This window comes from Hylaeus anthracinus, unplaced genomic scaffold, assembly GCF_026225885.1.
Source record: "Hylaeus anthracinus isolate JK02 unplaced genomic scaffold, UHH_iyHylAnth1.0_haploid 0, whole genome shotgun sequence".
NCBI classification, from domain to species: Eukaryota; Metazoa; Arthropoda; class Insecta; order Hymenoptera; family Colletidae; genus Hylaeus; species Hylaeus anthracinus.
This window is the reverse complement of record NW_026533254.1, coordinates 7,905,997-7,919,580: the sequence shown is the minus strand read 5'-3', so window position 1 is coordinate 7,919,580 and position 13,584 is coordinate 7,905,997. Positions and strand designations below refer to the sequence as shown.

General features: G+C 32.3%; 1 protein-coding gene and 1 long non-coding RNA gene across 7 annotated transcripts in view; one reads left to right on the top strand and one right to left on the bottom strand.

Annotated features, from left to right (window-relative positions):
• Positions 1-13,252, top strand: part of LOC128887870 (guanine nucleotide-binding protein G(o) subunit alpha) — a 48,996-nt gene extending 35,744 nt beyond the window's left edge. The window contains exons 6-9 of one of the 2 annotated variants that reach the window (XM_054144324.1): positions 2,335-2,463; positions 3,645-3,774; positions 6,097-6,250; positions 7,788-13,252. In XM_054144324.1, the coding sequence (XP_054000299.1) occupies positions 2,335-2,463; positions 3,645-3,774; positions 6,097-6,250; positions 7,788-7,975 (601 nt within the window). In that variant the 3' untranslated portion in view covers positions 7,976-13,252. Of the gene's footprint in view, positions 1-2,334; positions 2,464-3,644; positions 3,775-4,601; positions 6,251-7,787 lie in introns of those variants that run through there. The other variant, XM_054144333.1, reaches the window with a different exon arrangement.
• LOC128888034 (uncharacterized) overlaps positions 1-13,584 on the bottom strand; it is a 59,545-nt gene that overhangs the window by 45,572 nt on the left and 389 nt on the right. The window contains exons 1-4 of one of the 5 annotated variants that reach the window (XR_008460148.1): positions 7,549-7,781; positions 7,086-7,339; positions 6,162-6,288; positions 3,221-3,753 (exon numbers count right to left, since the gene is read on the bottom strand). This is a non-coding gene — a long non-coding RNA (uncharacterized LOC128888034). Of the gene's footprint in view, positions 1-3,220; positions 3,754-6,161; positions 6,289-7,085; positions 7,340-7,548; positions 7,782-13,584 lie in introns of those variants that run through there. The other 4 variants (XR_008460146.1, XR_008460147.1, XR_008460145.1 and 1 more) reach the window with 4 other exon arrangements.

The following is a 13,584-nucleotide window of genomic DNA, read 5'->3' as shown; positions in this document are numbered from 1 at the left end:
TAGTTCGCGTGAAGGGTGTGTGCGGCGCGTGGTACAATGCATATACAGAGTGTCCCGTCAGAATTAATGAAGATATAGACTTCACTTTTTCCCAAAATTAGTGACAACTTGTTTTGCATCTGAAAATACATAGGACCTCGTATATTATTTCTGGATAAAAATATGTAAAAATCCCTTTAAAAGAATTCATTTGTTTCTTAAACCTCTCTCGCCACTTCACTTAGAGCAAAATTATTTATGCCGTACAATACCTTCTTTTGGGTCAAATAATTTTTATGTAAACATTTTTATGATAGTTCATCCCTTGACGAAAACACCTTGTATATTGTATCAAATCTAACTATCAAACTAAACCTAAAGGCCTGGACAAATTATTGATATTGACAGACCTTTACCTACAAAAATATAATAGTAATCATCGAAATAATTGTTACGAAAAGTGGAATGATAAAAAACTTTGCTGATGCTTAGTTATGAAATTTATATTATCATCATAGCAAATACTGTATGTAAATTTAGTGACTGGGTATATTTGTTTGAAAATATATTTGGACATCGTTAATTATCGAATAACTAAATGTTCCATTGAAAGAATAAAAACAGTTACATAAAATTTCATTTGGATTGAAGAAGAATAGTAGAACTTATAAGAAAATCACGAACATACTTTGTTTGTGGATAGGTATCTACAGTATCGATATACAGAATTCAATAGTGCTATCTAGCGTCAAGAATGGGAATTATTTTGCTAGAACCTTAAACGTTTTGTCATCGAGACTGATAACAGATTGGAGATTAGTGAAAGGGTCTCTAATTCAAGATTAGTTTTATGTTAATTTACAACAATAATTACTGTTAATATTTCCTCAAATTAAATAGCCTATAATATTCATCGAAGCGTAGAAGAAAAAATAACCGAGTAGACATACTCTACAAGATGCAACAGGTTTCATTCCGATTGGTCAAGTCATCTAGGCCTAATCGGGAAGCATACATTTAAAAACAAAAAATATACATTTTGAATTGAGTAATCTCCTCCTTTTCAAAGTCGGTCAAAAATCAATTTATTCAAAGCCATTCCGTCTATTGTGAATCTATTATTTAAACAATTTCAAAGCTAGAATTATCAATTCTAATTCATTCACTTTAACATGATCCTCTACTAATTTATCTTCCATAATAAGGTAATTGTGATTTTTGTTTACTCCTTCTGATGATATCTTTATGGAGGAAAGGAAATATTTTTTTAAATAATAAAATCAACAAAGCAAGACAATTTTTCAGTTAAGTATGAATTTGAATCATTTTCTATTGCTATTTCATCTTGTAAGTTTCTCAAGAATTACCATTACTATACAATTTGAAAGTCTAATTGAGACCTACTTTTAATCCTTAATATTTGTATTCATTCCAGTTGAAACTTTTATTAGTTGTTTTTCATGTTTTTTTTTTAAGTGTAGACCACTTAATTAGCTACAATCTTTATTAAACAAAATTAGGTATTTTATTGCTCAGGAAAATATTCATACACTAATAGAATTTTTACTCGGAATATAATTTACATAAGAAAATTCTATAAATAATTTTATCTGAATAAATAAAAATGCGAAAAACTTAATTGTGTGTCATACTCGAAGGAAGGGATGTTTTACTAGTAAAAAAATAATTAATAACCTTTTGTCTTGATTTAGAAGATAACGTAATGTTTCAACAGAACAAATTACAGATACACATGGCTATATTTCAGTGCCTTTTTATTAATCTATATTAATAACACGCTATTTTTACTGGACACTCGATACTCGTCATGTTCGATATCTGTACGTGCGGGCTAGAGAAAGCAATATAAAACCCACGCACCGCGATAAGATGAAAGCACTCGTTACAGGTGTATCTTGGCAATAAACGACTGGATAGATAAAAAAAATGTATGGGATAGAAAGAAAGTCGATCTTGACTCGAATTTCAACGTCAATCGAAGTATCAATTATCCCTAGTAACAAACAATTTATGCAGGTTACTGAATATTAAAAAGAATCGATTAAATATATCCTTTTTCTCTTGGGCATTCTTGAGAATTTGTTTATTTTTCAAGATGAAAATGTATATTTAATTTCACAGAGAACATAGTATGACAACATTTCTTTAGTTCCAAACGAAATTGCCAAATATACAAATAATATATAAATATAAAAATATGTATTCCAGGGTCGTTCATTTTTGTTTATAATTATAGTTAAGATATAGTTAAGAAGTGGTATTAGACAATAAGAATACAAATTAAGAATTAATGAATGCCTACCTAACGTATATGCAATTTGTTTGATATTTCAGTTTCCTGGATGACCTAAATCGATTAGGAGCAAGGGATTATCAGCCTACGGAGCAAGATATTTTAAGGACTCGTGTTAAAACCACGGGTATAGTCGAAGTCCACTTTGCCTTCAAGAATCTTAATTTCAAGTAAGTCGTTTCACGATTAAAATATTTATAATAATACATTAGATATAGAAATTAATTATGTGCTTTTCTATGGTGAACTTACCATTTATTTGAGAAGAACTGTATCACTTATGATCTTCCTCCAGTAATACATTCGATTGAATGTAAAGGCACAGAATTAACTTTCACATTTAACACAGTCGCCTCCAAAATTAAGAGGACACTTTATCAAAACAGTTGAAAATATAAAAGTTTCCAACCCTTACGACTTTCGTGATACTTTGTCAGTAACTTTGAAATGTCCTGTGGGTGTGTGCAAAGTTGCATCGGGGAAGATTGATGCGAAGGGGTTAATTCACCTCCGTAAGGGGGTTGGTAGTGAAAAACGACACTTCCGAAGGGGCCAGGGATGACGAAAAGGGTTGCAAAAATAAAAAAAACCTTTGGGGCGAGTCTCCTTAATGTCCTCTGCAGAATGCACCCCCTGAAATCCCTCTCGGACAAACCCACCCCCAAAACACCCCAGAAATGCAGAATCGTTGTTGTTCGTACCTGATAATTGCATTTTAAATAAAAATGCAGGTGTATCTTTATCGATGTACACTAATACGAATAAATGTTATCGTTTGGGGAATTTTAGGATCGCTCGACAAGGGGGAAACTGTTTTCCATTCTATAATCAAAAGGTTTTCCTATCTTGTACATACATTCATGATAGTACAGCTTCGGTTGTCCATGTTAACATCCTGTACTGTGTAGATACCGTTAAAGCGTTGAATTTGTGATTACTTTTTAAGATAAGTGTGTGCCTTCTATTTTAGCACGTCGTGGAATATGATGGTAAAATTTGATCTCAAGACGTCAATGTTTTATTTGAATATTTTCAATGGGTTACATATTAAAGTTGCCTCAAAATTAAACACTGTACTGTACTGTACTGTACTGTTTGGAATTCATTTTAGAAGAAACATTATGAATTAACTAAATAAACTGTATACTTTTGCTAATTAGACTCAATGTTTAAATACAATACGTATGTCTCGATTACTTTTTCCAAAGTATCCAAATTTTAGGAATAGAAATTAATTTCGTGCCATCGTATGGAATCATTTATAACTCTAGTTATACTTTTAATTTATACATAAGCTACACCAACAGACTTCGGTATTTGATTACTAATTAATTGCTTGTTTATGTAACAGATTATTCGACGTGGGCGGCCAAAGAAGTGAACGTAAGAAATGGATACACTGCTTCGAAGACGTCACTGCGATCATATTTTGCGTTGCGATGTCCGAATATGATCAAGTCCTGCACGAAGACGAAACGACGGTAAGAATAGAAAAGTTTCTTCATTTAAATATTCGAAAAGTGACGACATTTTGACTCTTATCAATTACTCAAATTTAAGATACTCATACTATTAATTAACATTTTATTGAAATTGTTACAATCGTTTATTAAGAAAATTTTATTTTACACTTCGCTAATTATTTCTCATTACCTTTAATAGCTATATTTAACGATATATTTAAATATAATTTATGTTTAAATTTAAAAATTGATAAGATTCGACATAAATTATTTAAAATATGTCTATATGATAATATAATTTTTAGCAAAAATTCCTATATATTTAGCTGATGGTTGATTTTCAAAAGCACACGTTGAAGCTCTTGTGAAAGTAACAACATTTTTTTTTAAATTGTTTGTGACGTTACATAAAATTATAAAAGCTGTGTTAAAACAAGTATACAAATGAGTCTGGAAACTGCAATGAGCAGTCTTGAATGAAGGTAACGTAAGAGTATAGTGTGCCCCACTTGAAAAGACATGTGATATCCGTTACGGTGCTCGAATTCATAACAATGAAGAAATTCAAGAAACCAGAAACTAAAGCTTTTCACGCAAAAAAATACTGCGTACACATATAGACAGCCAATTGGCGCTACGTGTAGGAAGAAAACTTGACAGTTTGCAATTGTCGGAAATTAACGAGTTCTTTTCGTGGAATGACCTCATCTATTAACCTCTCTTATCCTCGTGTCCACTACAATGATTTATTCTTTGTTCTTCTTTTTCCTAATGTATTTCACTTCTATGCAAAATATGAGAGAACGTTTAAAAATGAGTATTATTATTTTTTTTTTGTAAAACAGCTGCCTAAAACGGAAAGATTTATATGCCGCACCGTTTAAAGGAACGCGGAGAAGTCCCGCTAAGGTGCCGACAGTGCTACCATATAAAATATATCACATAAAAGGTCACAGTGAACTTTAAAATATTGAAAAACAGATGTCGTCGCTATCCCCTATAGTTTGCGAGAAAATAGATTACAACGCTTTACGTGGTCCACCCTGTGTGCACCTAATTATCCACTTCATTAACATTTCTTTGAATGATTTTATAGTAAATAAAATTGCTGAAGCATCAGAGATTAGAATGTTTCAAAATTAATTAGAGACTTATACTTGAATACCAATTTTAGTTTAATGTCAACGTGTTAAGAACAATAACGTTGAAGATGTTTAACTTTATTTCATCTCATCAAAAGTAGATATTTTTATTTTAACCGTATCTTGTATAGATACAGGGTGTACCACAATGGGTAAAACAATTAGAAGGTAATTCCAAGTGTAAAAATTAATGGAAAATATTGAAGAAGATTTCTTTATGCGAGGCTGGTTTTCGAGAAAATCGATTCTGAAATTGCTGAGATTGCATCTATTCAATTTAAGAAAAATTGCTTACAAGGGGAGAACACGACGATCGGATCACGGATTTTCTTCGAATTTTCGACACTTTTAGTAGTACATTAGAACAACGTAATGTGGAAGTAGTAAGGCGTAGTACTTAGGCGTTTTCGAGAAAATCGTTAGAGAAATTTTAGGCGTCTTGATATGTATCGATGCGTTGCGATTATAATCACGAAATGACGGTGGTCAAGTGGCTAAGCCAAGCTTCAAGCTTCGTAATCGCTGGGTCGCTGATTCGAGTCCTGCTCCGTGGCTCTTTTTTTTTTCTTTTCTTTTTTTCCCCACACAGGTCATATTCGTTCATATACATTACAATTCAGAGGTAATACAATATTACCTATAATATTTAATATTGTTTTCTGTAAATATGTAACAAAACGAATGTCCCTCTATTTATATATTTTAATTTATAAAAAGAGCTCGAAGTTTTCTAAATTTATACTTCAAATAAATGTACTAGGCTAAACTGTATCCTAAACAAATTTTCAATGCGAAGATGGGTCTTTTTGTTCTACTCAAGCGTAGCAGAGATACCATCAAAGTCAATTTTCTCAAAAACAAGTCTCGTATAAAAAAAATTGTACCTTCATTGTTTCATTTATCTTGTATATAGAACCCCTAATTAAAGAATGCTCCGACTAATTACGTATAATGAATCATAAAAATAGTTTAATTAGCTATTAATGTAGAAGCTTGATTTCCTATTTCATATAAATTATTGCAGAAAAACATAAGAATCAAAATCTACGTACAATTTTCTTTTTACCGATCATTCGTTTCGACTGATTTTGTTCAGGGTGTATTGTATAAATACATAGTCGCCAGAATGTTTATAACGCATTCGTTCTGCGATGATTACAATTGTTTATACTAATAAAAAATCGTTATCTTTTCAAAGAATCGAATGCAGGAGAGCTTGAAGCTGTTCGACTCAATTTGCAATAACAAATGGTTCACCGATACCTCAATTATCCTATTCTTGAACAAGAAGGATCTCTTCGAAGAGAAAATTCGCAAGTCACCGCTCACCATTTGCTTCGTTGAGTATGCCGGTAAGATTGTACTTCTTTATTTCGCAAATTGTATTTTCCTGCAAAAGAGACAAAAAGGAAGAAATGATCATAGTTATTCGGTTACATTGTTTTGAGAAACAACGTAAAGAAAACGATAATCAAAAGAGCCACAATTTAAGTAGATAGTACAGTTCTTGCATTTTAAAACACTAGTCAGTTCGTACTGTTTCATTGTCTGTTTCTTTTTTTTTTTCAAAATAATTTTCAGTTTAATAATCAAAATTACGAATTTATTCGCATGACGAATTAAACTTTATTTCAAATTGTCACCAGCGTTAAAGTCAAATACGGACAAATTCAATCAAGGTTGTTCCACCTGAATGCTTCCTACTGTACGAACTCATTTTAATATCTAATTATCTCCCAGCGTTATACTGTTATTTATTGTTTTATTAGAGCACAGTGTTCTAATGAATATGATAATTCAATTACTGAAATTGTACACGTTGATTATTTTGTTAATAATTGAATTTGTCATTTTACCTTCTATCAAAATATAACGAAAATATATAATTCCATTTTAGAAAAAACCTAACAAGGGAACATATCCAATGGGCACACGCTGATTTTGATCAAATTTATATGGGAGGTAGTTCTCAACAAAATATTTGACATGCATTTTTTTTTTATCGCCAAATTTCTGGCACAAGTAAATTACCCACTCAAAAACATAAGCATAATTTAAAAAAAAATTTTGTCCTAGCTCCTTTGGTTTTCAAGTTATTTAAAAAAAAATATGTGTCAAATATTTGTTTGAGAACTAGCTCCGACATAAATTTGATCAAAATTGGCATGTGTCCATTGAATATGTTACCTTGTAAGTTTAACTTATTGTTAAACTACTTTAAGGGTGCAACCCGGTTGATGACATGGCTTATGTTATGCATATACACGGCTTTCCACGGACAATTTTGTATTGAAAAATATTATTTGTTATCACCAATTATCCAGTTTAAGGCCCTGCAAGTTTCATAAAGATCCTCTTAATATAAAAAAACGCCTCATTTCAACATTCTGAATCGGGCTTGCACCTTAAGTTCACATTCCTGTGCGCTTCCATAGAAACATCTGAAAGTCAACAAATGCAATACAGTATTTGAGGATAATACAGAAGAGAAAGGATATGTTATTCTATCCTATTCAGTGATGAATAATTTGAATATTAAAGTCACTCGCTGTAATTTTTGTATGTGCCACACATCAATTCGATTCAATTCAATTTCTTTATTAAAGTGAGTAACTTTTTATATTTATGAAGTTATTTCACTACTGCTTACATCTAATTTACATCACATTGATTCTTATCATGGTCTTATATGTATGACTCCTGCATTGCTGTAATACTGTTTGTAGTATCTCTTACTTCTCATCTATTGGCGCCCGCTGGTACCCCTTCTAACTCGGGTACCTAGGGGTTGCTAAGCCTGTACTGTAGCTACATACAAACACCGTTACAACCCCTGGGGGCTGCCACACATCCGACACGAATAACCAATGTTCTTATTGTTAACGACAGGGGCGCAAGAGTACGGAGAGGCCGCCGCGTACATCCAGGCGCAATTCGAGGCGAAGAACAAGTCAACAACTAAGGAGATCTACTGCCACATGACTTGCGCCACTGATACAAACAACATTCAGTTCGTGTTCGACGCAGTCACAGATGTCATTATCGCCAATAATCTCCGTGGCTGCGGTCTCTATTAGGATAAATATTCCCGTCGTGGAACCGATCGACCGACATACACTCACAATCACACACATAAACACAGACATGTATTGCGAGAACGAGGGAGCGTGTGAGAATGAGAGAGTGAGAGACTGACAGCTGGTGAGAAAGAGAGCGAGTGATAGAGGGGGAGAGAAAAAGGAGAGATACCTAAGTAAGTACCACCGCTACTACTACCGGCCACCTGCGGATACCTTCTCGATTTTCATTTTTAACAAGAACCCTTTCGTGCTATCCCTTTCGATTTTCTCTTCTCATGCGGTAAACTACTGCAAAGAATTTACGAGGTGCTTCATCGGCGGCAAACTTAACCAAGTCTGGAAATGGATTCGGTATTTAAAAGCAGCGCTGTAAACGCATCGGCGCGGTACTGCCTCTTTTATTGAAAACAAATCCGTCATCGGCAGATTTCACGAACGGAGGTGAGAGCGAGAAGTTTTTCTCGGAACTGGCGTCAGCTTAAATGGACCAAAGAGGAGAGTGTGTGGGGTACAACCTCATTAATCTCTAACCTAATCGGTTACCTGAGATATTAACCCTTTTAGTGACAACCCAAGAAAATTTAGTTTTAGATGGTAATTACGAGATTTTAATAGAAACATGTTATGAGGTAAAGATAAAATGGATGCACAACTGATATATTTAACTGAGAAATATGAACAGAGTTGAGGGTAGCTTCATTTCAGCTATTCGTAATGAAGATTTGATTGAAAAGAGGTTTTACAGCATTATATCTTGTTTTCAAGCTGTAGCTACTTTTGTGTTTCGATATCCCTTTAAAAATGCTTAGCATGTGCAACTGTTAACTATGAATTATCATGAACTGGGGTTTAAGAACTGTTAAATTATGTAAGGTCATTTTGTCGGGTAAATTAACATCGAGTCAAATTGGATCTGTTTGTCTTTGCATCAAATGCTGCCAATCCCTCTTTAGGAATTTCCATAAAATCTAGACAGAATTGATGTTTCTCATCTAGAATTATGTGATCCAATTAGGGCCACAGTGTGAATATGAGACATCCTTGCATAAACAAGTTATGCAGACTTTTATTATCACAAAATTCTTACTTAATTTTTAAAGTAAATAATTTGCCAATAATGGATAAATTGGATAAATTTAGCATAGATAAATTTACCACCTTGTGAATGAACCACATTTGCAGACGAGCCAACCCTGATCTTAATTGTATGGTCTAATGATCCATATTGATTGATGTCAATTAAGATCAAAAACAGAACATCGAGTACAATACTCATCCTTCGCATTGATGCAAGATTATAGGTGGCTAATTGATCTTTAATTGTAGACATTAAAAAATGCAACTGGAAACATCTGATCGATTCTGAGTTTCAATCATCAAAACAATTGAAGGGCTGTCAGCCTTATTTTGGAGTTATCACAGTTTCTGACAAGTTGGAGAGTACTTCATTGATCTCCAACTGTGTACTTTAAATTAAATTACGTAAATCAAACAAACTTGAGTGTAGTTGTAATCAATTCAATGTAACCAGTTATGATAGGCTCGTTGTGTCGGAAGTATAGGTGGACATAGATGTTTTCAACTCAAAAATAAGATTTAAGTACATTGTACTTGTGTTTTTAAGTGCCGAATGCATTTCTAAAATACATGTACCAATGAAGAGACACTTAATAACTGCGTTATGATCGAAAACTTTCGACATAAACTGCAGGGGATCAAACTTGTTACTTTCGTTTCTGATTAGCTTGCATGACTCAAACGAGTAGATTATCTGTGAACTGTAAGAGTGAAGAAGCCGTTCACTATCATGATTAGGAGGAATTGATTTTTTGGTTGATTGTGAAAATTCAGTACCAAAGAAACTAATGTAAGATCGATAGTTTTCGATATGAAGAGTTAGGTATAATCGGAGACTTTGATGTAGTTAATTGCTCGTTCGAAGCTGATCAAATATTTTAATTGGATGCGTGACCTTCCTCGTATTCATAATCATTCGAGACTCGACAAACCAAAAATGTATGGTCTGTTTTAAAACTTTTTCGACTGAACGAAGAATGAGAAGATCACGCGCAAAGATAACAGTTTGATCCTGCATGGCTTGGCATTCAAGAGAAAAATCGAAAGGAGATCCACCGATGATTAATCCAGATTTTTTATGGATTTCGCGACGTATGGCACAAAGACCAATCACGAAGCACACTCGGATCTCGAGATCCATTATCCTTATTTTATTGTAAATTAGCAAGCGAGTCACCGACATCTGTAATACGTAACTCGACCTAGGTAGAAGATTGTGAAACTTCAAAAAGTATCCTCGGTATGCTTCAATGTTTATAAAAGTTTCAGGAATAAAACTAACATTATTAGCATACTTGGGTACAAGGAAAATATGGTATTAGAAAAAATTGTTTCTTATTTATTCTACAACGTTACGAGTACAAGTTTTATCAATTTTCTACCTGGAAGAGTCTGAACGGTTTGTAATGTAAAATACGGTTTTCCTTTTCCTTATGTACCGTACAACTATCATTCAACGTTTTAGCTTTAATTCGAAGAGTATGCTTACGTTTATTGTCGATCGCACAAGCCGCGCACAATAAATCGACGAGCAATTATACATGCTTTGCAATTTTTTAAACGTCGATCAAGCTTGTAAGACGTCTTAACAGTGACGCAGTAATGTTAAGTTCTTGATTGGTTATTTTGGATCGGAAGACTGAATCAGAAAGATAAAAGATCGAATGATCAACGATCAAAACACTATGAACTACAAGAATGCTCAACGATTTGCCAATGTACACGTTTCAAGATTTTGTTGGTCGATGCAGCGAGTAGCTGAAAACGTGAAACAATTTAAAAAATTGAAACATATAGACGCATGGAAATATCGAAATTAGTAACACGAGAGAAAAAGTTGATAATTCTGAAAGTTTTTCAGTTTTCCGATACTTTTTATGAATTTGAAGTTTCAGATTAAGGTTTTCGAGGTTCTCTAGGCAATTCGGATGATCTTAATAATTCAAGTAATTCCGAATGGAGAAATTCGAAGGATACAAGAGTCGAAAAATTGGAAATAGAAATTGTTTCACGTTCTTCGAAAGATTTATCTTTATTTGGCATTTTGGTACTTTGGAAACTGATTTTAAAGTCATCTTGTTTCATCGGTACGCACATTTACACAAATTCACGCACATTTCTGCACAGTTACATACTCGAACGCACATAAATATTTTCAAAAAAATACAATGTCTTTGTATCGTTAATCTCTTGCGCTGAAAAGTAGTCAACACATTTTTCAAAAACTATTCCACCCACAAAAATGAATAAAGAAGTCCTCAAAGAAGGCACAAAGTACATGCTAAAAACGACAAATAAAAAGAAACTATCTGAGAATGTAAGCAATTTTATATCATTGGAGCTATATCATTAGCAAAAATATATCGCGAAACAGTTGCCAGCGCAAGAGGTTAAAAAGAAAAAAAACCAATTCCATCAAGTGAACTAGGAAACAGTTGCGGATCCTTGAATTTCTGAATTTAGAACAATTAAGTTTCTCTTTACAATTTATTATATTTATGTTCCCAACAAATCTAAAATAATATCAACGGTTTCTTTGCAAACTATGTTTGTTTACTTCGAGTTAAAAAAATAGTAAGTTATGTTAATTGCCGATTCGAGGTTTTTTCTTCGTCAGATAAATTTTTATTGGCTCGAAAAAACCACCAGTCGAACAACCACGAATGAAACATTCCACGTACAAATGCAGTGCTCTTCCGTTCTTTTTTTGTTTTTTTATGTCTTTCTATTTATTTAATATTTAATTAATGCAAATTGCAGCTGCAAACATCATCCCGAAAATATTTTAACAAATTCTTCGATCGAGCGACTCGTTTTCTATTTCGACGTCGCAAAAACTATAATAGAATATATTTCGTGATACTTTTAGTTGAAAGTTTGGCTACAGAACCTATGACATTTTTCTTTAATTTTTTTACGATGATGCTGTCTAAAAGTGTTTCAATGCTTTTTAAGTGATAAATCTGCAAAGAATATTGGTGTACAATTCTACATAATTTTTTTAAATAATTTTCTGATATTTAAGCTACTTACATCAATTTTAGAATAATTGATTTAGAAGAAAAAAAAATTGCAGTTGCAACTCCACGCTATTTAATTGTAATTTAATTGATAACCGAGAGGAGTGTTTGACCAAAAAGAACCAAAAAACCGAGTAGAACAATAATTACGATGTAACAAAAGAAGTATTCTCGAAATTTACGATAATCCGAATTACTCGTAAAGGAAAGGCCAAAAATAGCTGTTACTTTTCCTTCGACTATGAGTACCAAAAAAGTACATTCTTATTCATTTTGATTTCGAATTTCGTTTCCATTTTTACGTCGATTTTGAGAATTATTTTTATATCGTTAGTTGGATCTAGGGATAAAAAAAATAGTATTACTGTCACCGCCGTTGCCATATTACTATAAAATTAATATATATATACATATATATAAATTTGAGAAGTTATGGATTAATTAATTAATTAATTAAGTATTCCTATATGTAGTAGCTATAATTATGTATAAATAAGTACACATATAGAATTTCTAGTCAAGTTAGGAAAACGTACTAGCCTCGTGCAAATACGATCGGGGAAGAGATTGGTTTGACTTTCGGCGATGAAAAATCTTTATTTGAATATTAATTGAATTCGATCTGGTCGCTAATTGAAATACACCAAATAAATCGCACTTATATAGTCGATAGTATATAAAAAAAAAAAGGAAGAAGAAAAAGAGTTTTCTATTTATAGCGTATTAATATTTAGCCGGTAAGCTAAAGTATTTTGAATGGTAATAAGCAATTGTTTCATTTAAAGCGTTCAATCCAAAAAGAACATTCTAGGATGATAGTATATTTCATTATTAGTCGATGATTTTTATTTAGTGAAATTGCGATGTAAATTCGAATTCGAACGAATAGTTGAACAATTGTGACAGCGTTGAATGAAAAAATGTTGAAATTCTTCGCGATTTGAAAAGATCAGGAAGTAACGGTGAAAAGATTTCAAATCAACCTATAGTCCGACCGACGAATTAATCGACTTAGAAGAGCCCATACGCTCCTTGCATTTCGTTAATAATATTCATTATTAGTGTAATTATCGTTATTATTATTACTACTTATTAATATTTTATATATTATCTACATATCTATTTACCTATTTATATATCATTGATTGACGATAAAATAAATTTGAATTAAGCTATTTATTATTTGTTATTTACAAGTAATGTATATTTTATTTGTAATCCAATAAAAAAAAATACAATGTGTAACTTTTTTGGATAATCTTTCTAGATTACGTTGCATAATGTTTGAAGAGACAATACCAAAATAAATATGATAACATTAAATGTTATAGATACTTAATCGTTAGAATGCTAGACTATTTCATTCTCGTTGTCGTTATTTCAAATAGTAAACGATGTTAAAGAATATAACAAACAATATAACAAAAAAAAAAGTAACAAATAATGAATAATATTTTATTAAGTGTAGAAACTAATTCTATGCCTCTGTATTCAATAATTTATTGTTCT